Source organism: Lissotriton helveticus, chromosome 8 (genome assembly GCF_964261635.1).
Source record: "Lissotriton helveticus chromosome 8, aLisHel1.1, whole genome shotgun sequence".
NCBI lineage: Eukaryota > Metazoa > Chordata > Amphibia > Caudata > Salamandridae > Lissotriton > Lissotriton helveticus.
The window spans coordinates 733,813,590-733,838,780 of record NC_136069.1 but is presented as its reverse complement, the minus strand read 5'-3'; the positions used below and the strand labels follow the sequence as shown (position 1 = coordinate 733,838,780).

Genomic DNA, 25,191 nt, shown 5'->3' with positions numbered 1-25,191 from the left:
TAGACTACCACTTGTCAAAATCCGTCAATGTTTATTTACCAGCTTTGAGACCTGGTTGGAAACAGAACTGTATGTCGTCACACAGACTGTTCTGTTTTCAGTTTTTTCTTTTTGAGTGTTGTCTTCTAGGAGGGCTTCCTGATTGTTATTGCGGGCCCTTTTCATCGCTTGCTTTATGATTCTATCGGGATACCTTCTCTGTTGCAGTTTTTTACTCAGATCTTGTGCTTGGGATTTGTATTTTCCCACATCGCTACAATTGCGGCGTAAGCGTAGGAACTGACCGTATGGTAAGTTCTCTCTTAGGTGACGTGGGTGGAAACTGTCGTACCTAAGGAGGCAATTCCTAGCCGTGGGTTTAAAATGTGTTTCGGTTTTTAGGTATCCTGCCTCATGGTAAATGTTCAAATCCAGGAACACCATTGATTTATTGGACATTTGGTGGGTAAACTTCAGAAAGGCATTCTGATTGTTGATCCAATGCATGAAATCTATGACCGATTGATCATTCCCTTCCCAGATGACCAAGACGTCATCGATATACCACCTCCAGGTGAGAATTTTGGTCCTGAACGGATTACTGGGATGCAGGATTTTGGTAGTTTCCAAGTGGTGTACATATAGACCTGCTAGGCTCGGCGCGAATGTGCTTCCCATACTCGTTCCGTGACGTTGTAGGTATAGAGTGCCCTCATACTCGAAAAAGTTTCTGGTAAGTGCCATAGAGATACATTCCATCACTACTCCTCGTGGAGTATGATAGTTCCATTGTTTGGTATGTAATACCTCCTCAATGATTAGGAGGGTTTCATCGTGTGGGAGACTGGTGTAAAGGCTCTCCACATCGAGGCTCAGTAGTATTTGGGAGTCTGGGTTGAACGGTTGATTTTGTAACATCTGGAGCACAGCTTTTGTGTCCCTAAGGTATGTGTCCGTAGCCTGAACCAGAGGTCTTAGGAAGGCATCAGCAAATTTGGATAAAGGTTCAAGTATGGACGAAATGCCGGACACAATGGGGCGACCCGGTGGACTTTGTAGGTTTTTGTGAACCTTAGGTATTGTGTAAAAGTAAGGGGTACCAGATCAACACTGCCAAGACTGAGATGTTGGTTTGGAACGATGATGTCAGGGCTTTGGAAGTGCAACCGGGCCAGTCAATGCGCTATCTGGGTTTAAACATTGTAAAAGACCTTAATAAACTCACTATGGTAAACTTTACTGCAGTTGCCAAAGATTGTAAAAAATTGATGCAATCATGGTCCCATCTGCAATTATCCCTAATTGGGAGAGTTCTACGAATAAACCGGACACGTTCCGCTTACACAAAGAGGTTCAGGACTTTGTAAGGACTATTAAGTTGAGAGCGTTCTTTTATAATCAGGAACCCACCCATGAACCATCTGATACTGGCTTAAAACCTAAGTCGTCGTTCACGCCACAGGACAATCAACTTCCTGTTGAAGTCCTGGCTTTTGAAAAAGCCGTTATGCTCGAATTATGGAAAATGAACACCAACCAAAGAGTATTCCAGAATATGAGTAGACAGGAAAACGAGGCAATAAGGGAACTTTCACAAAACAAACTAATCATTATAAAACCTGCGGACAAGGGCGGTGCAGTGGTTATTCAGACAACCACTGCATACGACCAAGAATGTAGAAGACTCCTTTCGGATAGGAGAAACTACCAGATTCTTGAAGAGGACCCCACAGAGTCCATACGCATCCAAATAGGTGTAATGACTGAAGAAGCCCTTGCCCATGACTGGCTCTCGAAAAAGGAGGCCGATTTTCTGACGCAAAAAAACCCTCGAAAACCTTACTTTTACACAATACCTAAGGTTCACAAAAACCTACAAAGTCCACCGGGTCGCCCCATTGTGTCCGGCATTTCGTCCATACTTGAACCTTTATCCAAATTTGCTGATGCCTTCCTAAGACCTCTGGTTCAGGCTACGGACACATACCTTAGGGACACAAAAGCTGTGCTCCAGATGTTACAAAATCAACCGTTCAACCCAGACTCCCAAATACTACTGAGCCTCGATGTGGAGAGCCTTTACACCAGTCTCCCACACGATGAAACCCTCCTAATCATTGAGGAGGTATTACATACCAAACAATGGAACTATCATACTCCACGAGGAGTAGTGATGGAATGTATCTCTATGGCACTTACCAGAAACTTTTTCGAGTATGAGGGCACTCTATACCTACAACGTCACGGAACGAGTATGGGAAGCACATTCGCGCCGAGCCTAGCAGGTCTATATGTACACCACTTGGAAACTACCAAAATCCTGCATCCCAGTAATCCGTTCAGGACCAAAATTCTCACCTGGAGGCGGTATATCGATGACGTCTTGGTCATCTGGGAAGGGAATGATCAATCGGTCATAGATTTCATGCATTGGATCAACAATCAGAATGCCTTTCTGAAGTTTACCCACCAAATGTCCAATGAATCAATGGTGTTCCTGGATTTGAACATTTACCATGAGGCAGGATACCTAAAAACCGAAACACATTTTAAACCCACGGCTAGGAATTGCCTCCTTAGGTACGACAGTTTCCACCCACGTCACCTAAGAGAGAACTTACCATACGGTCAGTTCCTACGCTTACGCCGCAATTGTAGCGATGTGGGAAAATACAAATCCCAAGCACAAGATCTGAGTAAAAAACTGCAACAGAGAAGGTATGCCGATAGAATCATAAAGCAAGCGATGAAAAGGGCCCGCAATAGCAATCGGGAAGCCCTCCTAGAAGACAACACTCAAAAAGAAAAAACTGAAAACAGAACAGTCTGTGTGACGACATACAGTTCTGTTTCCAACCAGGTCTCAAAGCTGGTAAATAAACATTGACGGATTTTGACAAGTGGTAGTCTAGATCTAGAAAAGCCCTTATTCGCTCACAGGAGAGGAAGGAACTTGAAAGACATCCTGGTACATACTAGACCTCGTACCAATGTGATTCAACAAACCAGATTACAAGGTCTTCATGGACACCATCCATGTGGCAATTGTAATAGCTGCCACCTGACTGAGAAGAGTCTTACTCTCACCTTCAAAAACGGCACCAAATGGGAACAACGTGCGTTCACAAACTGCAACAGTAGGAATGTTGTATACCTGATTACATGCCCATGTGGAAAAGAATATGTGGGTATGACAACACGTGCTGTAAAAACGAGAATAAACTAACACAAAAGCAATGTAAGGTGCAAGAAACAAACTACAAAAATGGCAACACATTTTTTGGAGGCACAGCACTGTGTGAATGAAATACACTGGACTGTGATTGAGCAACTGCCGTCAGAAATGGGCCTTTTTGAAAAAGAACAAAGGTGGGTGTTTCGTTTGGGCACAGACATCACTGGATTAAATGACTCCATTCCATGGAGCCAATTGCGATGATAGCCCGCAAGTGACTGTCATACTATCCTTGAACATTACCAATCTGGAGTAAAAAAATGTGTTCCTCACTGTTCTGAATAGACAATATGCCCATGTAGTATATAGGGCTCAGGACTCTATATATAACCCTGGGTTTAAGAAAAAAGCCCCAGCAACACTGATAAGATCGAGGTAACCCCCCCACACACGCATGCGCGAGCGCCTGCAAGCTGCGCTTGCAAGCTGTACAGAAATGCTCAGACCATATATAACCCTGTATTTAAGAAAAAGCCCCAGCAACAAGGGGATAAGAGCGAGGTATCTCACACGCGCATGCGCGAGCGCCAGCAAAGTCCTCCTGCCAGCTGCACAGAAACGCCCAGACGTTTTGCAGACACTACCGCTTCGCGCATGCGCTTGCGGTTAGTGTCTTTTCTTCGCACATGTGTTCTGAACATCAGACACACCCACCAAGCTCGCGCAGAACCGGATCAGAACTTAAGGGCCATGTCCTTGTTTGGGCCGATTCCGTTTTCAATTAGGTGGCAATCAGAACCTCTTGAGGCACTATAAAAGGAGTTTGCTTTTCAGTGAACCGACACTTCGTCGGAGCCGCGTTGAGGGGATGAGAGCCTACCTGGCCATGCTGTAACCGTGAGTGTGATGGTGTAATGTGTGACTACTTATATCTGTACCGGGAGCGAATATTTTAGATCCTAAAACTCAGTTCCTTTAATACCTCACAGGTTGCTACATTGAGCAGAACAGAGAACCCCCAATACCACGCATTTGGCTCATGAGGCTACTTAGCCCATTACTATAAGTAAGCAATGTATATATGTTGACAACTGTGTGATATTAAATCCGTTTCTTTCACCTTACGGAATCCAATGGAGACCTTCAGAGACAATTAATGTGTGTCCTAGTCTATATGTTTGTTCGTGTTTTTCTATTTCTTTTTCTTTTTCAGGGTTCCTGGACCTTATTTTTGGTTCGTCGTTACCCTTCTGTGTATTTACACAGTTTTTCTTGAACATGTGTTCTAATTTTAGACCTTTTGTTTTATATGACTTTTTGTTCATTCACAGGTTCTGTATATTGCCAATTGGGCGCAACGGACTTTCTCTTTAAAAACAGATAGGTACATTTCAATATATATATTTTTGTAGAGCACACTTTGACATCTACATATACATGTGAGTAAAGTGAGGATAACTAGTGCACATCCTCGTCCTGAAGAAGGAGTCTTCTACTCCGAAACATGTCGACGCACTTTTGAGGTTGTCTTACCATAATCAGTAAATAACAACCTCGCCTGCACTTTTTTAATGATACCAGCCGAGGACTTAATAAAAAAAAATTGTTTTCCTCCTACGAGCCAGGTATTTTTTAACCAACACTTTCACCTCACCACTCACACACTATTACTCCACACACACCAACACATAGTTCACCCTCAGTGCTCCTACGTAGTCGTGAGTCGTAGCACGCCGCATTCCGTAGAGGTTTGCGAAGACCCCGATGATGAAGCATGACACCAAGGGGCCTTTTGGTGTGTGAGGGGTATTTAAAAAACACTGGTTGCTCCCCACCATTGTGGGGATCACCGAAGCTATCCTAGTGGATTCTTTTTGTTTATACATATTACCAGGGGAGACAGAATCCACTTCTTCCTCTCCCTCCCCCTTTGTTAATTACTAGTATTAGGATATCATCAGAACCACCCCCATCTGCTTCCCACCATTCCTCATCACACACATTCTTTCAATTTTTCCTCTACAGAAATTTGCGTTTCGTGGAGGGATAACATGAAGCACCGAGTTGGAAAGAAGGATGTGGGACTACCAGTGTCTCTTTCCCTGCTTCACTTCTCCTGCATGAGATTCTTTAAAGCATAGAAATGGCATGTGAAAATTATTCTTTTCATTTGTTTCCAAAACTATGTGTGGTCAATAATATTGGGCCACATTTATATTCTGGTGAACGACTCCCAAGCTCTAGTGGAGGAACCGCCAACAACATTTATAAATGTCTGCCAAACTGGTGACCATTTATAAAGCTGTGCCAGGAACAACAATCATGGCGGTTCCTCTCAGTGTTTTTAACAGTTTGGTGCAAGGCTCAGTCAGCATGACGGAGTCTTGCACCAAACAGTTTTCCTTTTTTTTTTTTTAAAGAAATTCCTTAAACGAGATTTTCTTTTTGAAAATAAAAAAGATAATGTCCCTCCCCTTGAAGGACCTCCCACCATTACTGTGCCATTATGAGTAAATCACCTGGTAATTGGGATTAATATGCAGGTGCAGACTCGACATTAATGTCAACGCATGTCTTCCTTCTTTACCTGGCTGATATGGTGCTAGACGTTCCACCTGCTTTTGGCTGGTGGAACTCAGCCACGGTTTAACCGTGTTCCCTAGTGTGGGGAAACTAGGGGCAGAGATACCACTCACCACAACTCGTAATCGGGCCCTGTGTGTAAACAAGTGCCTCTTCCAACGCCAAATTACTAACAGGACAACATACACTAGCTTGTGTTGGAGTTCTAATACCGTGTTTGTTGTATCCACAGGTTTTCAGGGACCTCCTGGTTCACCAGGACCTCCACCAAAAGAACCTACAGCGCTGCAAGCTGAGCCGGGAAATTCAGGAGTTCATGGGATTATTGGGCCTCATGGTATCCAGGGCGATATGGGACCTCAAGGACCGCCTGGAGACCCTGGTAGAGACTTGCATCTATTTGTAACCTTTGTAATCATCTTAGAGAATAAAACGTTGCCGTTTCTTAGACTAATCCCACTGTGGTCTTGACTCCATTTAAGGTTCCAGAGGCCAGCCAGGACCACAAGGACTTCCGGGGATTGGAGGCTGGCCTGCTTTTGGAGGTCTCCAAGGGGATCCAGGGACTGTAGGACAGCGTGGCCCTTTCGGTTTGGAGGGTAAGTAATGTTTTTGAAGGATACATTCAGCTTTTTGGTTATTGTCCAATGTAAAATACACATTATTCTTACAATTGATTATTTATTTCCAATAAACCTATTATCACGTTAAATGATCGATGATGTGGAATATGGCTTAGAAAACTTTAGACCTTATGTAATTCCTAATAATAAGAGCACATTAACGTAGCACTCTTATAGATCCAACATGAATTTCTGAAATGGCTCATAGTATAGCTGTCGACTAGTAGTGAGAAGTTGATGCACACCAGATAACAGAAAGACAGCCATTTATGTTTGGCGCCAGCACATCGAAACCCTTGTCTGCGTAACTGTATGTGCACTGCAGTTAGCCTTCATCATCATTAGTTGTAAGTTCAGATGTCTCATGTCAAGAAATGAACAATATCCAGAAATCTCAAAGTATATGCCAAAGAAGTTCTACATTCTTTTTTTTTATAAATCTTTTTTATTAAACATACATCGGTTCAGGAAAACATTACAGAGGAATCAAAACATTGAAGCACTGCAATGACAGAGAAGGAATTATGGTACACCATTACATGGAAAGGGAATGTTATGGGGAAAGAGGATCATCGTGTTCAATACAACAAGGTAGCGAACATATTTCTCCCCGGTAGGTATTCCAAGGGCCCCAAACACAGGACCACTTAAAGTTCCAGATTCTTGAACTGCATTTTTGGCATCCATGTTTGTTTCGGTTTCATAGCCACAGATTGGCTCATAGCTTTCTGAACTGTTACAGCACTGAATTGTCATGTGGGCAGTATGGCAATGTATGGGTGCAGATGTGTATGCCACGTCAGCCTCATTTTTCCTTAGATGTCTTTTCCATAAAGACATGAACAAGGCCACAGCTGTCCATAGTTCATTTCATGATGTTAACTTTGTAAACAGTATTTGCTTTACCCTTTTCTTTTTGTAAGGTGAATCTGGTAAACCAGGTAACCCTGGACTGACTGGTATGCCCGGCCGCAGTGTTAACATTGGGTACCTCCTCGTCAAACACAGCCAATCAGAACAAGAACCCATGTGCCCAGTCGGCATGGCAAAGCTCTGGAGTGGATACAGCCTTCTGTACTTTGAAGGGCAGGAGAAGGCACACAACCAAGACCTGGGTATGTAGTGTTTTATTCTGTCAACTCCAATGACTGTTACAACTCTTCCTTGCAAGGTGTGTAATGTCTATGCAAATTATCAAAGTATACTTAAAATGGGAAATCTGGTGGGTAAGGCTCAAGTTAAATGTTCAGCCTCTTTTTTATTGCTACTAATTTGAATAATTTGTTTTTTTCACCTTTAACCCATTCATAGCTATGCAGAACTTTTCAGAGATGGTCAGGGGCACGCAGCAATATATAGAAATATTTTAATTTATTTGTATTGATAAACATTTTGTATAGAACCAACATGTTATACTAGCTGTATCAGGGTACCGAAACAGGTACCTAGGCAGGGTACGCAAAATGGAAAGGGTCCAAGGAAATAGGATTCAGTTAAGAAGAGACTAGTCAAAATGTTTGGAAGACGAGCAGGGTGTTCACCAGAGGTCCAGTGGGAAGTTGACAGAATGCCGAATGGAGTAGCATTGAAAGTTAAACATTCTGCCGCCACAATGTTTGTATCACACAGAGCAGAGACATAGTTCTTCTTGGTGGCTCGTCTTTATCACCTTGCGGTAATCCTTTAGACTATAGGAAATCTATATAAGTAGCTGAGTTCAAACTGCATACATATCATAATCAGTGTTGTGAAGAATTATATTGATGTTATGAGAAAGTGCCTAATTTTGAATGGTCATCCCCAATTGCTTTGCTAATTAGTATTGTTGGGTTTTGAACTCTGCACTCTGGGGTACTGCTGTCCCTGCTCTGACCCCTAAAATTTGGGAATATTGTCTAATCCCCAGTTGATATATTTAGCACATGTACATCATAATAATTATAATATAACGTTTATTTCATGAACAGCCCATCAAACACATCAAGTTTAAACACTCATAAGTACATTAATATGTTGTCAAATATACAGTACATCATAGTTCAGTTACCATACTATAACAACATGCTAAATATGAATCTAGAGACATTGAAGTATCTGCTTAAAACTTTTGGCCAAGCATAACAATCAGTTTAGGTGCAATTTAGTGATTACTATAAAGTGCTAAAAGGTGCTAAGGTGAAGTTCTAGCTGCTACCCTTGATAACCGAACTGCTTACTAATAGCTGCTGGCCTTAGATAGAGCAATTCTGGTCAGATCAATCTCTGTAATAAGAACATGTCCTCTGGTGCAACTAACAATTAGGGGGGAAAATGTATGTAATTACATGAGGGGACATGTTCAAATTGCAATCTAAAAAGAATCATATAAAAATATATAAAAACATGTTATGGTCGTTTCTTTAGTCAATCGAGAAAAAGAAAAAAAAAGATAAAGATAAAGAGCAAAACCAAGGAGAACACTAAATATCCTGCCAGGGCCTGCTCTATCAATTTATCTATCATGTTTCACGATTAGCTAGGGCTTTCTTCCTTTGTATCCATGCACTGTACAAGTACTGGGAGACTGTGTAGGCTAAAATATCTCTGGTATCACTCTTAAAGAGTCTTTCGGCTTCCCAGAAGTGCCTCACTTCCATAAGTTTACATGCAGCTAACAACCATTTTTTTCCGCACATTCCTATATGAGGGCCAAAAAACATGAAATGGGTCTCTGATTCCTCTACATTAGGGCAATTAGGGCAAGAATCAGAGTGAGGGGATCCATTAGCCCATTTTGAAGTGTATTTTCTCAAAGGGTGTAGTCCACATCTATGTGTCCCTATTTAAACATTTAGATTGGAACGGGTACATTCTATGCATGTATGGTTTGAACCTTGGTGCACACTTGTGGTTCAAAAACTTGCCTGTTAGGCTGTTGGTCTGGTGAGCTTCCCATGTTTGCTATAGGACTGCCTCCCAATATAACTGTTTTACTCTTGATGCATCTCCTTTAACAATTAGTTCAGGGGAGGATGCACGGTTGGTGGTTGGTCTGATAGGGTGTTGGCACTCCTAGGCCGTACGCAGGTACTATTGGGTGCAACGTAGTATGAGTGCGGTGCAAAGGGGTAGGGAGAACCACCCTCTCCCCATATAGTGGAGAAGTCACAGACAGAAAACACAACAGACCCCTGCACACGCCTGTAGTCTAAAGACAAATTAATGACAGTATAGTGATAACAACAATCCACTGCTTGGTTTTATGTTTCAGTTTGATGTTCCTCTTGTATACGGTTTTTCATAGCCTTAGCCAACGCGTATTTCGTCGCATCTCATTGAGGTAAACCGCGACTTCTTCAGGGCTGAAATCCTTTATATCAGGTCCTCTGCTTTGGTTGTAATTCCATCCCAAAGGAATGTCAAAGTGCTACTGTGTCTAAGTACAGAGATCAGTTATTTGTTCTTATCGCCTTGTAAGCGACAGACCCTGTCCAGGTGTGAAATAATCCTAGGTCGTTGCCATGTGATGGTTCTTATTATAGGTATCTGGTGTGATCGGAAGTTACAGTTATAGTAGTCTGTTTATCAAACGTTTCTTATCTTGTTTTGCGTACAATTCCAGAAATCAGCAACGGTATTGTTGTGGCCGGTTGCCCGATCCTTTCTTAATACTGCTCTAAAATTACGTGTTAGCTACTAAAATCTAACTGAAACATAAACCCAAGCAGTGGATTGTTGTTATCACGATACTGTCATTAATTTGTCTTGAAACTACAGGCATGTGCATAGGACTGTTGTGTTTTAGTTCAGGGGAGGTCCATAGCTCACTCATGCCTATTCTATATGATGTTTCTTTGATGTTCTTCAACCATAGAGTTCTCTGATCTCTATCGAGAGATAGCAGATCTTTTACACAGTCTTTGTATGTTGCCAGTTCGTGAGTGGACCATAATCTAACCCAATATAACAGATGTCATAATAAAAACAATTAGTTGAATAGGGTTGAGGGCTAGGTCTAAACGCAATGGGGTAACACATGAACTTGAGGGAAGTTTAGAAAGTGCCTTGATAAACTTATTTTCTATTTTATTTAAAATCTCTGCTGTGGATAGCCTCCATGTTGTTCCAATATAGTGACATATTTGTTTGCTTCATTAAACAGGTGAGGCTGCTCTACTTAATCCTGCCAGTAGTTAGAGATGTGGTTTTATGACAGCCTGACAGGAATCTATATTTGATATGCTCAGATGTTATGGATTTTGTCTAGCGCTCAACCCTGAAGTTAAAAAAAATAAGTAAAAAAATTAATGCCCAACTATTTCATCGTATTTTACTTATTCATTATGATATACCGGCATATGCCCAGGTGAAACCGTCCTTTGTTTTATGTCACTTAAGCCATGTGTGGTAGGTTAAACTGAATCCTGCAAACCCATTTATGTTATAGGCCAGATCGTTAAAGGCTTTCATCCAAATGTTTTTGTGTTTTCCTTCTACAGGACTCGCGGGATCGTGTTTGCCGCGCTTCAGTGCCATGCCTTTCCTCTACTGCAACCCCGGTGATGTTTGTTATTATGCCAGCCGCAATGACAAGTCTTATTGGCTGTCAACCACAGCTCCACTGCCAATGATGCCCGTGGTTGAGGAAGAAATTCAACCCTACATCAGCCGCTGTTCAGTCTGTGATGCCCCTGGTGTAGCAATTGCGGTCCATAGTCAAGACGTCTCCATTCCACGCTGCCCAGACGGATGGCGAAGTCTATGGATTGGATATTCCTTTCTTATGGTATGCACGCAGATTTCTTATTTCATAAGTACTTGTGAATAGAGTGTTTGATAATGTCCTCTGACGACTAGCTTCTAGATTTTGCCCTTGGGTAAGGAAGGGCCAAATCATTTTGCCTCTGGGCTCACTTGCGTTGCTCATGGTCGATAAGTACAAAACCATATCCTAAACCTTTACAATTATTGCTGAATAATTATAAACTGTGAACAAAAGCACTCAAATACCCATTGGGCTCACCATGAGACCACTCTCGGCGCAGCAAAAAATATATTTTTTGGTTTAAAAAATGTAGATTTTAGAAAAAGTAGCAGCACTCTTTCTTAATTCCCAGTGAAGAATCCAAGATCCACAGATGCTGCATATAGACAATAACCTGCTGTCGTTTGACATGTCCTAGTCTGTCCAGTTTTCTGCATTGCGCCTCATCGGGAAGATATAGAGAGTTTAATTCTGTGGGACCTCAGCGAAGGTACGCTGCGAAGTCCAGCACTAGCAGTGAGGCACCTGGATTCTCCTACAGGTGGAGCCTCAGCTCTTGTCTTTGATCAATGAAGTTGTAATCTCAGTGGGCTTTAGGGATCCATACCCACTATTTCACCATCATCAAAACACAGTTGGTTTTGACATATAGCTCTCTTTTGAACATCGGTAGCGCAGATCCTTTCCATTCAGTCCGAATGTTAGCCCAGGGTCTACATCACAGACGTTAAGTAGCTGCTGGAGTGTCTTTCAGATGTCAGGGAGTCCCTGTGTTCAACAATTTGCAAACATAAGAGGCAAATCCTGTAATCTTTCTTCAATAGATCCTATTTGGTGGATGAGAAAAATACATTGTAGTCATGGCTATCAGGTTCCACCACAATGCACACACACAACATTTCTAATTATTTGTGAACTCTATAGAATGTTATTGTATCAAGGAATGACATTTAAGGTATTTTTGTGCCTGAAAACAATTTCACATGTCAGATATTTGGATGGCCATTTTAGGTGTTGTGCAGAGGCAGGGAAATACAGATAGTTTGTCTTTAACAGGCTAAGGACGCGAGATTCTGCGTTAGCGCTGGTAAACTTAAGAGAGCGGGAGATGTGAAGAAATATGGTCTGCAGCAGTGGATAAAGAGTGGATTGGGCTGATCACGATACATACACAAAAGGGATTGGAGAAAATAATGTCTAAGCTTGAGCAAACAGCTATGGGGTTCCCATAACCCAACATGGATGGAGAAACATATTTGAGCTGGAAATATAAATACTGTAATCTGTCTCTATTTTTGCAATAGATGGCAGCTGCATGTAGATTTGTGCATATCAAATGGATCCACTTACAAACTTTGTGAATCGAGTCTGGATATTGCAGTGAACCTCACACCCAAGCGGGTGTAAGACACATTAACTTGTCAGAAAATATTTGTGAATCAGGTCTCCTGTATTGTGTGAGAAATTGTTATACTTGCAGGTGCCAGTGAGAAATGCTTAGAGCTGAAATCTTCAGCCCACAATTACTAAACGTGTGCACAAGTGCTTGCAGGATGCAACACAAAAGATAGCATCAGTGTACTTACCATTTGAAAGGCACGCATGTCAGCACTAAACGTCATTGCCTTAACTGAGCTGCTGCATAGACTTTAGGCAATTCAGTGGCGGTGCCTCTGCAGGGGCGGAGGAGCGTCGCCCCACTGCCTGGCGCAGAGGCAGCAAACAAAAAATAAAACGATGATCTAGCATCGTTTTACTTTTCGTTTGCCGGCTCTGAGCCAGCTTACACAGGGAGGTGCCGGGCACGGGGAGGAGGAGTGCTTGTGCACTCCCTAAGTACGCATATGTGTTTGACCGGCCGTCTCAGGTACGTTTTTTAAATTATTATTATTATTAACCCGTCCACCCACCCGTACACTCTCCCCCGCCCATTCCCCACCTGCCCCACTACCCTTTGTTAGTGGCGGCCGTCACTGGGTAAATGTGGGTTAAAATGTGATCTGCAAGTCACATGCTCCAATCCCAGCATGATCTACTCACCTTTCATTCGTTAGTGGTAAATAAATTGAATAACACTGAATTGGGTGATTTGTAAACCCCTGTCATTTTTAGTGCTTGCATGGCACAAGTGCACCAAAAAAACGTATTAGTTTCAAAATGTTGCTCTAGCTGCCTTTAACTGACCTCATGACAGACCACTTTTCAACAGTGCTTTGCAAATGCAGCTCTTCATTTTGAACAAACAAAACACAATGGGGCATATTAACAAGGACAGGCGATACATTATCGCCACTTTTATCGGCAGGAAACTGCCGATAAAGCGGCGATAATGGCCTTGATAATATGCTCTATGAATCCCAATCGAAGCCCATGTTAGATGTGAACACATCTAACATGAGCTTCGATTGGAATTCCATAGAGCATATTATCAAGGCCATTATCGCTGCTATGTGAGCGAGCAATCGTTGGTTAAATGCTAATTTAGCCATTAAATTACTTAACAAACTTAGGGGCAGATTTACAAGAAAGTGACTCAGTGCGGAATGCAAGCCATTTGGCTGCGCCGCACTGAGTCACTTTCAAAGAACATGGATGCGACATATTTACAACAATATGTTGCATCTCTGTGCTTCCCTTTCGCCTTGCGCAGGCGCACAAACTGCTGCCATGCGCTGACCCAGGTACCCTTGCACCATGGTGCAAGGATGCCTGCTTCGTGGGGAGATTTTTTTTGTTCAGGAAGGGTTCCCGCCCTGCAAAAAAACAATCTGAAATGCCGTTTTTCAACTTCTATGTGTGCTGCATTAGCACACATAGAAGTTGAAAAATGTAATTGTTTCATTGATTGTTTATGTGCAGGAAGTGACACCTTCCTGTACATAAACAGTCATTAGAGGTGATTTCCTCTTTCTACGTGTGCTGTAGAATGCAGCACACATAGAAAGAGGGGAAAAAAACGAGGAGAAATTAATACATTTCTCCTCGTTGCGCCTCCCTACGCCTCCCCTGGGGAGGCGTAGCATTCAGACACATTTCCAGATGTACGATTCCTCGTAAATCTGGAAATGTGTCTGGTTCCATGGGTGTTGCGTGGGAACACCCACAGCAACACCCACGGAACACCCCTTTCACGCAAAGTGCTGCGTGCAAAGAGGCCATATTTACAAGGACAGGAAAAGTCACGCAGGGTGGCTTTTCCTGTCCTTGTAAATATGCAGCAGTAAAATGCGCCACCTGTACGACACAAAAAGTGGCGCACCGGTGGCGCAAGGGGCTTGTAAATCTGTCCCTTAATACTTAACCCCACAATCTAATTTAAAATGGCCTCCTTTTGTTGCAACTTTCAATATGGTTTTTGGTAATTTTACAAATAAATAAATATTCTCTTTTCCCAAATTAGCTCACTCTCACTTACTCGTCCCATTTTCCAAGTGTTTATTTGGGTGTATACCTGGAAGACTGCCACTCTAAAATAAAATAAATTACACCCCCCAGATGTGACTAAAAAGGACCACCTCAACCCAGAAACCTCCTTTGTTGCCTGTTTCCTTTGGGAGGCAGCCGCCATGTGCTTTCTGTCTCTGGATGAGTGTGAGAGTTCCTTCTAACATTGAAAGCCCTGCTTGGTCTTTTCTGCTTGATGTTTGCTTCTGCTCTGCAGCCCTTTGGCTGAGTGTCTTTGGTCCTGGGGTTAGACGTGTCTATCCTTTGTGTGTTGGACACTTGCTCATCATCTGATGTGCATTTGCCCCCTTCTGGGCTTGGATTTTGGGGGTTTGGCACTTCAGGCACCCCAGCTAGTTCTTGTTTCCTCTTTTTTACTCCCTCCTACTACCATTGCGTTGTGCCTCTATATGCATGCAGTTGCTGTAGGCTGCCTTGCTGTGGTCATTTTTTCTTCTTGCTCCTGTTCTCCCCACTTTTGTGCTGAGGGCATTTCATAGCAAGAGTGCACCTCTGACATGCCCATTAGACTAAGCTTTATACCCACCGTGGGCTGCCCTAGCTCCTACAGGAAGCTGAAGAAGTTGTTGGTGCCTTTTTTGATGGCACTGCCCTCCCAGACCTGCAGTGCTTGATTGGCCTTTGCTACAAGGGGCGAGTTACTCTGTTGCTCCAGGATCCTCATCTTTCGATTGGTTACCCGTTCTACTGGCTCCTCTGGGATTCTGTTGTGATGGCCTCAATCTTAGGGCTTGGATGTGCTTCTTCTGCTAGCTACTCCTTTTCATGTGGGCCCTGATGGATTTGGATTTTGACGATTACTACCCCTGTTCTTCTTCCTTGTTGGGATGGGAACTGGCACCACCAAGTGTCTGCTTTTTCATGTCTTGTTGTTACGGCTTTGACCTTCTTCTCACTCTACCTTTTTGAGTAGTGCACGGACTGGTTGCAATCTTTGCCCTTTGCTCACAGTTGAGCACTGGACAGAGGCTGAACCTTCTATTGGCTGTTTTATTTTGTACTGTGTTTCAGGTTTTCGATTGCTTGGCCTTACCTGGGCTCTGGTATGGGTAAGCATGCCTTTCTGGGTGGCATGCATGTCCATTGCCTTCTGGGTTTGTCTTCAGTGGTATATCGAGTCCTTGCCTGTGTGGGCGGTGCTTCCCTGGACCCTTCTTTGAGTTTTTACCTTGTCTTGTATATTCCTTTGGGCTAGCACTTCCACTTCAGTGAGCTGGACACTGCTCTGCTGCCATGTAGTGACCGTGGGACTGTGTCTCCTTTGGGGTGTTCTTGGCCCCTTTTTTGGGCTGGTTTACTGTCCAACCCTGATTTAGGTGTCGCATAGTACCTGTTTCTGGCCTTTCCCCTGCACTGTCAATAGTTCTTGGGGTGGTTTTGTTTGGTAGCTGCTGCCTCTTGTGTCAGATCAGGCCTTCTTGTTTGGCTTTACTGTTCCCGACATCCCTGGGGGTGGGTGTTTGGTAATGGTCTCTCCCCTTGGGCTGTTGTTTTTGTTTGGGATGGGGTGTGCTAGCTCTGCTGGAGTATCATCATGCAGCTGTCCTGTGGTCGCTTTTGGCTCTACTTTCCTGTATTCCTGGCTGTTGGTTTGTAATGTGTAATGCTGCCTTTGGGTTTCTTGGTACTACTGATGCCTTTTGTGGCTTGTAATTGTATGTATCCCCTCTTTTGGGGGGGATCTGCTCCACTGAAAGTGCCTTCTGCCTTTTGTGCTTCTACTGCTGGTTGACTTGCTTTAGCATTGACTCTTGGACTTTGCTGGTCTTCTGGGAATGATCCTTCCGACTTTGTGTCTGGACTTTGCCAGTGGTAGTTTGCATTGGTTTATCCTCATGACACAAGAACTGGGATAAAACAGTGCCTCGAGGAGGGTGTGAAAGTAAGGATTGTGGTCCCAGTGGTGCTATAATGTGATATGTGCCTTTGCAGGTGATCAAAAGGAAACTCTATTACCTTCTTTCTTCATTGACCTATGTTTTAGTTGAGACAACATTTTTGGTGCCTGATCCAAGAAATATGGGGTTCTTTTAGGATTCCATTGGTCCCACCACAGAATGTTTTTGGAGTGCTAGTGGGATTTATTTAAAAATATGACAAACCCACCAATATAGTTGGATCATCCAAACAAATTTCAACATTTCAAAGTTTTATTTGATTCAGACCTCACAAGAGATCAACAAATACAAATATTTAAAAATTATTATTCTTGGAGGTTGGAAAACTGTTGAATTTCTAATTAAAAGTAATTGATTAAATCTACTTATACAACAAACAGTTAATAGAAATACTCAAATTAAACATTTTTTTAAAACAACATCAAAAAACTTTAAAATAAAAAAATATAAATAAAATATAACATACAAATTCATTTGCAGGATAGTTACACAGCATAATTAGATCTTGAACTGACCAGACATTGTATCCTAACTGATTAGGCGATATAAACCGTTGTCTAGCCTTTACCAATCTCAAGTTGGGGAAAATTAATAAACAAGCATTTACAATGCAACGGTTTCGCCTTTGGAAAAGTTTGAGCTATTGGCATTGTAAATGACAACATTTGTATTTGTGTTGGTTTTGAAAACAGATAAATAAATGGCATTGTCCTTTACATTGCCAATCGCTCTAACTTTTCCAAAGGCGAAACCGTTGCATTGTAAATGCTTGTTTATTTTTGGTCTATACGAATGGCTTAGAGGGCTTTTTATTAGAAACGACTGCTGACTTTCCAAAGATAAATGGTAAAAGAATCCCAATGTTGTCTTATGCAGATGACACTGTTTTAACACCTTAGGAGCTAGTAAACAAACCTCCCCAGTGCTGCGCTGTCCATTATCCAGTGCTGAACTGGACGTCCAGCGGTCGCACGCAGCACTGGGGAGGTAGTGCCCGTGACGACCGTTGGCCGACGGCAGCACCTAAAGGGTTAATGGCACTTACCCCTAACAGCATGCAGATTTGTCTGAATGCTTTTGACATGTTTATGGGTAAACTAGACCTAGGTGTCAATTTTACTAAATCTTTTGCCATGACTTGTGGTCAAAAAAATGTTAAAATACGGAAATATCTTGTTAGGAATGCTACTATTGAGAAAGTGGATAACTTCTGTTATCTAGGTAACCTTTTTAATAAAAAACTGAATTGGGAACCTTTGTTGACAGCCCGGGTTCAGAAGGTTACACAGTCAACTGAAGCTCTCTTCCGTTTCGCCAGCAAATTAGGCCAGCGACGTGTAGCTGAAATTACATCGTTATATAAAGCCAAGTGTGTTTCTGCCTTGACTTATGGTGCAGGGGTTTGGGGATCACAAAGCTGTGAAAAAATACAAATTATGGAAAATAAGTTTCTAAAACGTTTATTATCTGTACCACTGGGCACATCTAACACATTTTGCCACGGAGAAGTTGGAATTGAGTTTATAAGTGATATCATTCACGTTGCACCTCTAACATTATGGTCTAAAGTTTGGCGATCTGAAGAATTGAAATTAACAAAAGATATCATTCAAGATTGCCTCAAACTTGACCACTACACCCAAATCCCGTGGCTACGATATGTTAGAGAGACTTTTTATAAAATAGGTTTGGGTAATATGTTTACAAATCCTGAAATGCTTAGTAAGGATGCTAAGGAAATTATCAAAAATGCCTATAGTGTTAATCTAGGTTCTTTAAAGACAAATGATCGGGTACTACGTGTACGAGGAAGACTAGTTCGCCCGTTCTATTTGTCATATATTATGAACACGCAATGGCGTTTTTATCTCACAAGATTACGCCTTGGCACTTTACATTTTTTATTTGTATTTCCAAAGCAGGGGGGTTGGTGGGAGAAATTACCCTGTTGTCCTTGTAATAATAGGGTTTCGCAAAATACTCTCCACCTTCTTCTTTTCTGTACTCTGTATAAGGTTCCAAGAAACATCTTCATCAAACCATTACTGGTATCATTTGGAACGTGTTACTATAAAGAAGCTTATGACCTTTTATTATCTCTGTCAACTGCAAATATCTGTAATGCTGTTTTAAATTTTATTAGATCAGCTTTGGTGATTAGAAACAGATACTGAGTCTTGACGGAAATTAGCTTTAAAAACCTGTATTGTGATTTTAATTAAGATTTTGTAAACATCTATTGTGATTTTATGGTAGATTAATTGCAATGTCTTTTTAAAAAAAAAATTTAATGTATACTTTTATGATTTCTATATGGAATCGAAATAAAGTTATTTGACTTGACTTGAGTGGGGAAGACTCTGACAAATGTTAGTGACCCTATATGGACAGTCTTCTTTTGTATTTATGTGTCACTTTATAATTGTGTATGATAACCGAATAAAGAAAGACAGACTGACCTCACCCTTCCTTGTGTCTCTCACCAGGAGGCGAAGTTTGCCTCCTCCTTCTTGCATGATACTGGATAATGTGTTAATGAACAAACCAACATGTTAACACAAACACCGTTCACCTCAATCACTACCTAACAGCACTCTTCAGTAAAATCAATCACAAGGTATTACTATTCCAGGGAGGTGTAATTCCTATAGCCCGACGCCTAGGCCATATTGCTTGGGGGTCAAGGGCAATACGTTTTCATGAGCATTTTGTCCTTGGAACAAATAGGCCCAACACCCTGCAGCACAAACCCTTTGGCTGCTCGTTTGCAGTACCACATTATGGATCAGGGAAGGACACTGTCTGCAGTTACGGTAATATTTTTGTCCATATGTTAATGTTATTCAAACTTGTATTTACGGTTCATTCATTGAAAGCCTTTATTATTAGGGTAAGCACTCTAAGTAAATGTTGTAAGCTCTGACTGCACTACTGGCAGTGGTTCCAGTATAGAAATGTGTATACACGTTTTCAAAGTTTAGCAATATGAGGCTATGTATAATGCTCCCAGAATGCTCTTTGATTTTATGCAAATGTTTTCAGAAGCTTGAAAGCAAGACTGATGATTCTTTGCTTTCAAAATAAAATGTTCATAAAAAAAGGAAAGCAGGAAAATTGTTGTGGCATGATTTTTGTAAAACCTTATTGGTGTGGGAGCTGCCGGGCCCTTACCACTATAAAAAACATTGGCAAAAGCAAAAGTTGCTTTCGGTTTCAAAAATCACACACTGCCACAGTAGTTACTGGCACTGAATAAAACTACTTTGTGTACCGATATACTCCTTGTGAAAGAGCACAATGCTGTCCCTGACAGTGAAGCCACACAATACAGTGAGACAGAATTTTAATAAATTCATATGGCCACGGTCAACGCCAGACCAAATTAGGGGCCCAATTAATAAAGAAAGTCTCAAAAGCGCACCCATTGTATGTCCTTGCATTAAGTGCAGCTTTACAGCTTTCGTGAATTCCCATTTACAAAAGTAGGACAAGAAATAGTACTCCTAGAAAATATTTATTAACTGCATTTAATGGAATAACGTTTTATTTGTTTATAGATAAGCACAGCATCTAAAATATTTTCTGAGATATAGAGTAAGTAGCCGACATTGGGATCAGTGACCTTATGAGATTGACACCGCTGAATGCCAACAACCCAGGGGCAGGCGGAGGGCTACTTATCAAGAAATATGCTTTCTTATCGTAGTCTTCTTGAGCGGTGTCTCATGGAATGCAAGAGAAAAATACATCACTTAATTGAACTTGTAACATGGCAAACTGCCATAGAAGGATGTAGAGAGGAAAAAAGGAGAAAAAGATACAAAAAGTACCCGTAAGAAGACAATACCCCCTCTCCCCTCGCCCAGTCTTCTCTGCACCCTGCATTACACCGGTATTGAAGCTCCCGTGGGACCACGCACGCAACCTGGGCTTCATCCTGGACTCCTCCCTTACGATGACCAAACAAGTCAACGCCGTCTCGTCATCTTGCTTCAACACCCTGCGCATGCTCTGAAAGATCTTCCGGTGGATCCCCACCGAAACTAGGAAGACGGTCACCCAAGCCCTCGTCACCAACCGACTGGACTACGGGAACACCCTCTACGCCGGAACCACAGCCAAACTACAGAAAAGACTCCAGCGCATACAGAACGCTTCTGCACGACTCATCCTGGACATCCCCCGTCACAGCCACATCTCTGCCCATCTGAAAGCCCTGCACTGGCTCCCCCTCAGCAAGAGGATCACGTTCAGACTCCTCACCCACAAGGCCCTCCACGACAGGGGCCCTGAATACCTCAACAGCCGCCTCACATTCTACACTCCCACCCGCCAGCTCCGATCCGCCAGCTCCGCCCTCGCCAGCGTCCCACGATTCCGCAGAACCACCGCCAGAAGATCCTTCTCCTACCTGGCGACCAAGACATGGAACTCCCTCCCTACCCACCTACGGCTGACCCAGTACCATCTCTCCTTCAGGAAAAAACTCAAGACCTGGCTGTTCAAGCACTAGCGGCTCCCTCCCCCCCCTCAGCGCCTTGAGACCCTAGCGGGTGAGTAGCGCCCTCTACAAATATGATTGATTGATTGACTCCTGTTGATTCCTTGTCAAATCTACTGTGGTTTAGGGTTCTAGCCCTCCTCTGCAAGTCTGAAGATTTGTAAGAGCTTGGGGTAGGTCACTTCTTTGAACTACCTCCTGAAGATAGTTATAACAGGAGCCCAAAGTTCCAGGTATACATCTGATTTGTTGTCTGCCACCAACGATAGTCGTTCCATGCCAAACACCGTCCACAATCGTCTAAGTCAAGCAGACTGGTCCGGGACTTTCTCTGAACCCCTGTGAGCCAACAACTCAAGACGCGCAGCATTCAGGGCTCCCTCTCATGGAGCGCAAGGGAAAAGTCAAGTGGTTGGGGAGGCCTAGCAGGATGCACGCAGGGAAGCGTGGGATGTCCATGTCAAAGGCTTCATTTGGTGAACTGCATTTTAGCATGAGCAAATGTGCATGTGTAGATTTGCTCATGCGAAAATCTGAGTGGTTGCAAGTTCACTTTCCCTCCAACCACTTTTTTCCCCAACTCTGTAAGAAGGTTTACGTCTGCCATTGTCAGGTGTAAATTGCCAACATTTCTCAGTATGGGAACAGATTAGAGAAGAAATGCTGAAAACCCTTTTAACATGCAAGTTAGTAGGTTTGCACAGTCTCAAAAGGGCATTCTAACCCTGGAGCTATTGCTTACCACAACCTTCAGCCCTAGTATGTAGATCTGCGAAAACGTGGCAGCATAAGGGGTTTGCAAGAAATCAAAAACTACTATGGAATGAGCCCTGGCAGAAACAGAGAGGCTATATCAGAGCTCTTATATAATGAGAATGCTGCCATAATTTGACGCTGCACTACATGGCACCAAAGGGACAAGTGGATTTTGTTACAGGATAAATAGATTTATGAAGCAACCTGCCCCATGGACAAGTGGATATTTTATTAAATTCCACACCCCTGTATTCCAATATCATCTGGGAGAGGGGTGATAGTGATAAGCCATTACCCTTCTCTGCAGTAAGTCAATCGACTCATAATGAAGTCATAATTTTACCACCCCTGTCACCACAGATGTTAAGTTCTGTACTACTCTCTCCAGTTGAGACATAGTTTACTGTATACTGCTCAGATATTTTGATTAAAAGAAAAAGCAAAACCCTTTAGCCTTTGCCTTGGTTGAGCTCTTCAGCCAAACCACAACTCATGTATCACTTTTGTCCCCATTCGAGAAACTCTTTATGCCCTATTAGATACAAAGCCAGGACTCCTATGCTACAAATTTATTGGATGATTGCATGCAGCTGCCGACAAGTATATCAGTTTCATGACTATTGATGTTAAGTATTTACCACCTCCAGATGTGAATCCATCAATTTAATACTACACTGACGCGCGGCCACTTTAAAAAGATCCCGAGCTGCGAGACCTGCAACCCAGATATAAAGTTCTTTATCTTCCAGATAAGAACTGTGAAGTTCTATCACATAGGTAGCCAATTGAAGGCTAGAGGTTCCGAGTACACTACACAAAAGCAACTCTGATTCTCTAACCTTTTTTTGGCTATCATCCCCTTGGTCAGAAGAGCCAGAAATGGAGGACGATGGTTTAGTTTCAATGTAACAAAGTTTTGGAACCGAGTCCCCTTGGCCATCTGGTTAATTGATAATGAGTTGAGGTTTCAAAAGGCTCTTTAGAGCTGCCTCTTCAAGAACTAATCTAAATGCTTTCTCTGCCTCTGTGGAATATTTCCTTTCCTCAACCAGGGCTGGGATGCATGCGGACCGCCACACGCTTTACACATCTTGTAAGCCTTCAAATCCTATACGCAGAGGGGGAGCCAATTTCCCCAAATATAACTCAAATTACACTTCAAATGTACAACCTGTCAGTGCTTGCCACTATTTTTGACAGAATAGAATGAAATGCTCTTAGGAAATTGAGTACATTTAGCCACACTACTTTTCCAACAACATGATATTCAGGACATTGTGGAACTACTCTGAAGAAAAAAGAATCCAAAAGTTGTCGTTTGCACAACTTAGGTTCAAATGTTATTGCTATTTAGTGCAAACTCTTAGCATGAGCAACGATTATTTACATTTATGCTTACAGAGCCAAATAAAATAAAGAATATATGCTACCAGTTTTGATATGTTTGTGCCAGATTCACTGAAACTAACGAGCAAGAGAACTTAACTGCCAATTTACTTTGGGAATATTTGCAATTTTGTGATCGCGTTGCCGAGTGCCCACGGCGTAGCAGCCAAAATCCATACATATTTAACGTATTTTAAAATGATATACTTAATTCTAAAAACCTCTGTATTTATGATATATGTGATGTCGAGTTGAGTGGCTGAGATTAATTCCAGCGGTCCATCCATCGCTTTTTTCAATACTTTATCGAGTAGAATTGTATAGCAAAATAGTATGCCTCACAAAATGCCGAATACAGTTTACACACTAACAGTCAATGAAACCAGGGAGGGAGTTTTAAACTTAAATGTGAGTCTGTTAAGCCCTAAACAAGAAGACCTTGACCCCTCCAGATGTGAAGCTCTTCAGCAATCAATCCAGATGTACCAATTTTCCCCAATATCATTCACACCAGACATGAAGCCACTTAAAAAGGAGATATTGGGTTCTTTAAACACAGACGGGGACGCCCTTGCCCGTAGGCTCAGCTTTTATTCCCAATATTAAGATGGTAACCCTAAAAATGTGAAGCGCTTTAACCTGAAATGGGATGCCTTTTGGTAATCAGAAGTCGTTGGTCCTCCAGATACGAATGACTTTAATCCAAAATTGAGCCCCAAACACAACGCATTTGGCGTGTCATAACTAAATCTCCCTCATGAGAGATGCCTATGACCTCCCAAATGAAACGCCCTTTGACCTCCGTTATGAACCCCGTCAACCTCGAACGTGACACCGCTCTCCCAGCTTACCGTGCTGGCTGAAGATATTGAAGGCAGCCTCATTACTGCGGTCCCTCCGACGCCCTCCGCCTGCTCCCCCAACGCTCCGGGCCGCGCCCGCCGCTCCACAGTCACTGGCGGCCCCTCGCCCTCCTCCGGGGTCTCCGCTGGCGCCGCGGCCCACCTGCTGCCCCATCCCCGGCCAGGCGTTCCCACGGGCCGCTTACATCCCCGCTGCCTTGGCACCGGGTTTCGCTCAATCTCCCTCAGGCGGCGCCGCAGCCCAGGCCGCCGCCATCTTTAGCCAACAACCAGTGAGATACGCAGCCAGAGCGCCCACGCAAACCATGGGAATGGAAGAAGGGTGTGGGCTAGAGCGCCCCCTATCCGCTCCCTCCGACCCCATTTTAGCACAAACCCTCCTGTCAAAGTGGACAGCGTTGAGTGGTATTATTCACGCTCCCTTAAAGCGTTTAACAGAACACCGACAAGACAAACAATAACAATGTTAGCATTTGCCACATTGTTATGCAGTTTTTTCTGTTACTCAAAACACAGCCCGCCTCTCTTCGAGATCATGATTGTGAATAGCAACGGCGAACTCAATGACTGGACCGGAGGATTCGGATTAAGCATTCAATTTCTCACTTTAATAAAACAGCAGCCATCGTACATCAGTAATAAACCAAAGTGTCACTAAAAAGAACTACAAAGACAAAGGTTCTTTAAGAAAACAGGTTTCATCAAAATGGTTATGCGTCATTGACAATGACATAACAGAGTAAGCTACAAGTCAGGTCCCGGGCCGCGCTGTGATTGGCTGACGTCACGGGGGTGTCCCGGGCCGGCAGCCAATCACAGCGCGGCCCGGGAATGACGTCACGGGGGTGTCCCGGGCCGGCAGCCAATCGCAGCGAGGCCCGGGACAAAGGGGCGGGGCTTAAAAAAAGCACCAGAAACGCCCCCGAATCGCGTTTTCGTGAGAAAGCGCGATTGACAGCCTCTGTCTCCCAATGGCTAGTCTCCATTTATGGAGCTAGCCAATTGGAAACAGAGGCTGTCCTAACCTCACTATTGAAAACAATAGATTTCGATCTGGGAGGGGCTTCGCCCCTCGCCAGGTTTCGAAACCTAAAAATGATGCAGATCTTGTTGGCTGCCTTTGCATAGATCACATATGCCTTTAGATTTATTTGTGCCTTCCCACTTCGCTATAAAAGTAGCTAAAGGGAGAATGCCCAATCGTAAGAGGAGGATAAA

At 43.0% G+C, this 25,191-nt stretch overlaps 1 protein-coding gene across 1 annotated transcript in view; it reads left to right on the top strand.

Moving 5' to 3' along the window:
- The window catches only part of COL4A2 (collagen type IV alpha 2 chain), a 732,177-nt gene that overhangs the window by 691,720 nt on the left and 15,266 nt on the right, over window positions 1-25,191 (top strand). The window contains exons 44-47 of the mRNA XM_078657554.1: window positions 5,970-6,119; window positions 6,220-6,336; window positions 7,284-7,475; window positions 10,839-11,125. Of these exons, the coding sequence (XP_078513680.1) occupies window positions 5,970-6,119; window positions 6,220-6,336; window positions 7,284-7,475; window positions 10,839-11,125 (746 nt within the window). The remainder of the gene's footprint in view (window positions 1-5,969; window positions 6,120-6,219; window positions 6,337-7,283; window positions 7,476-10,838; window positions 11,126-25,191) is intronic.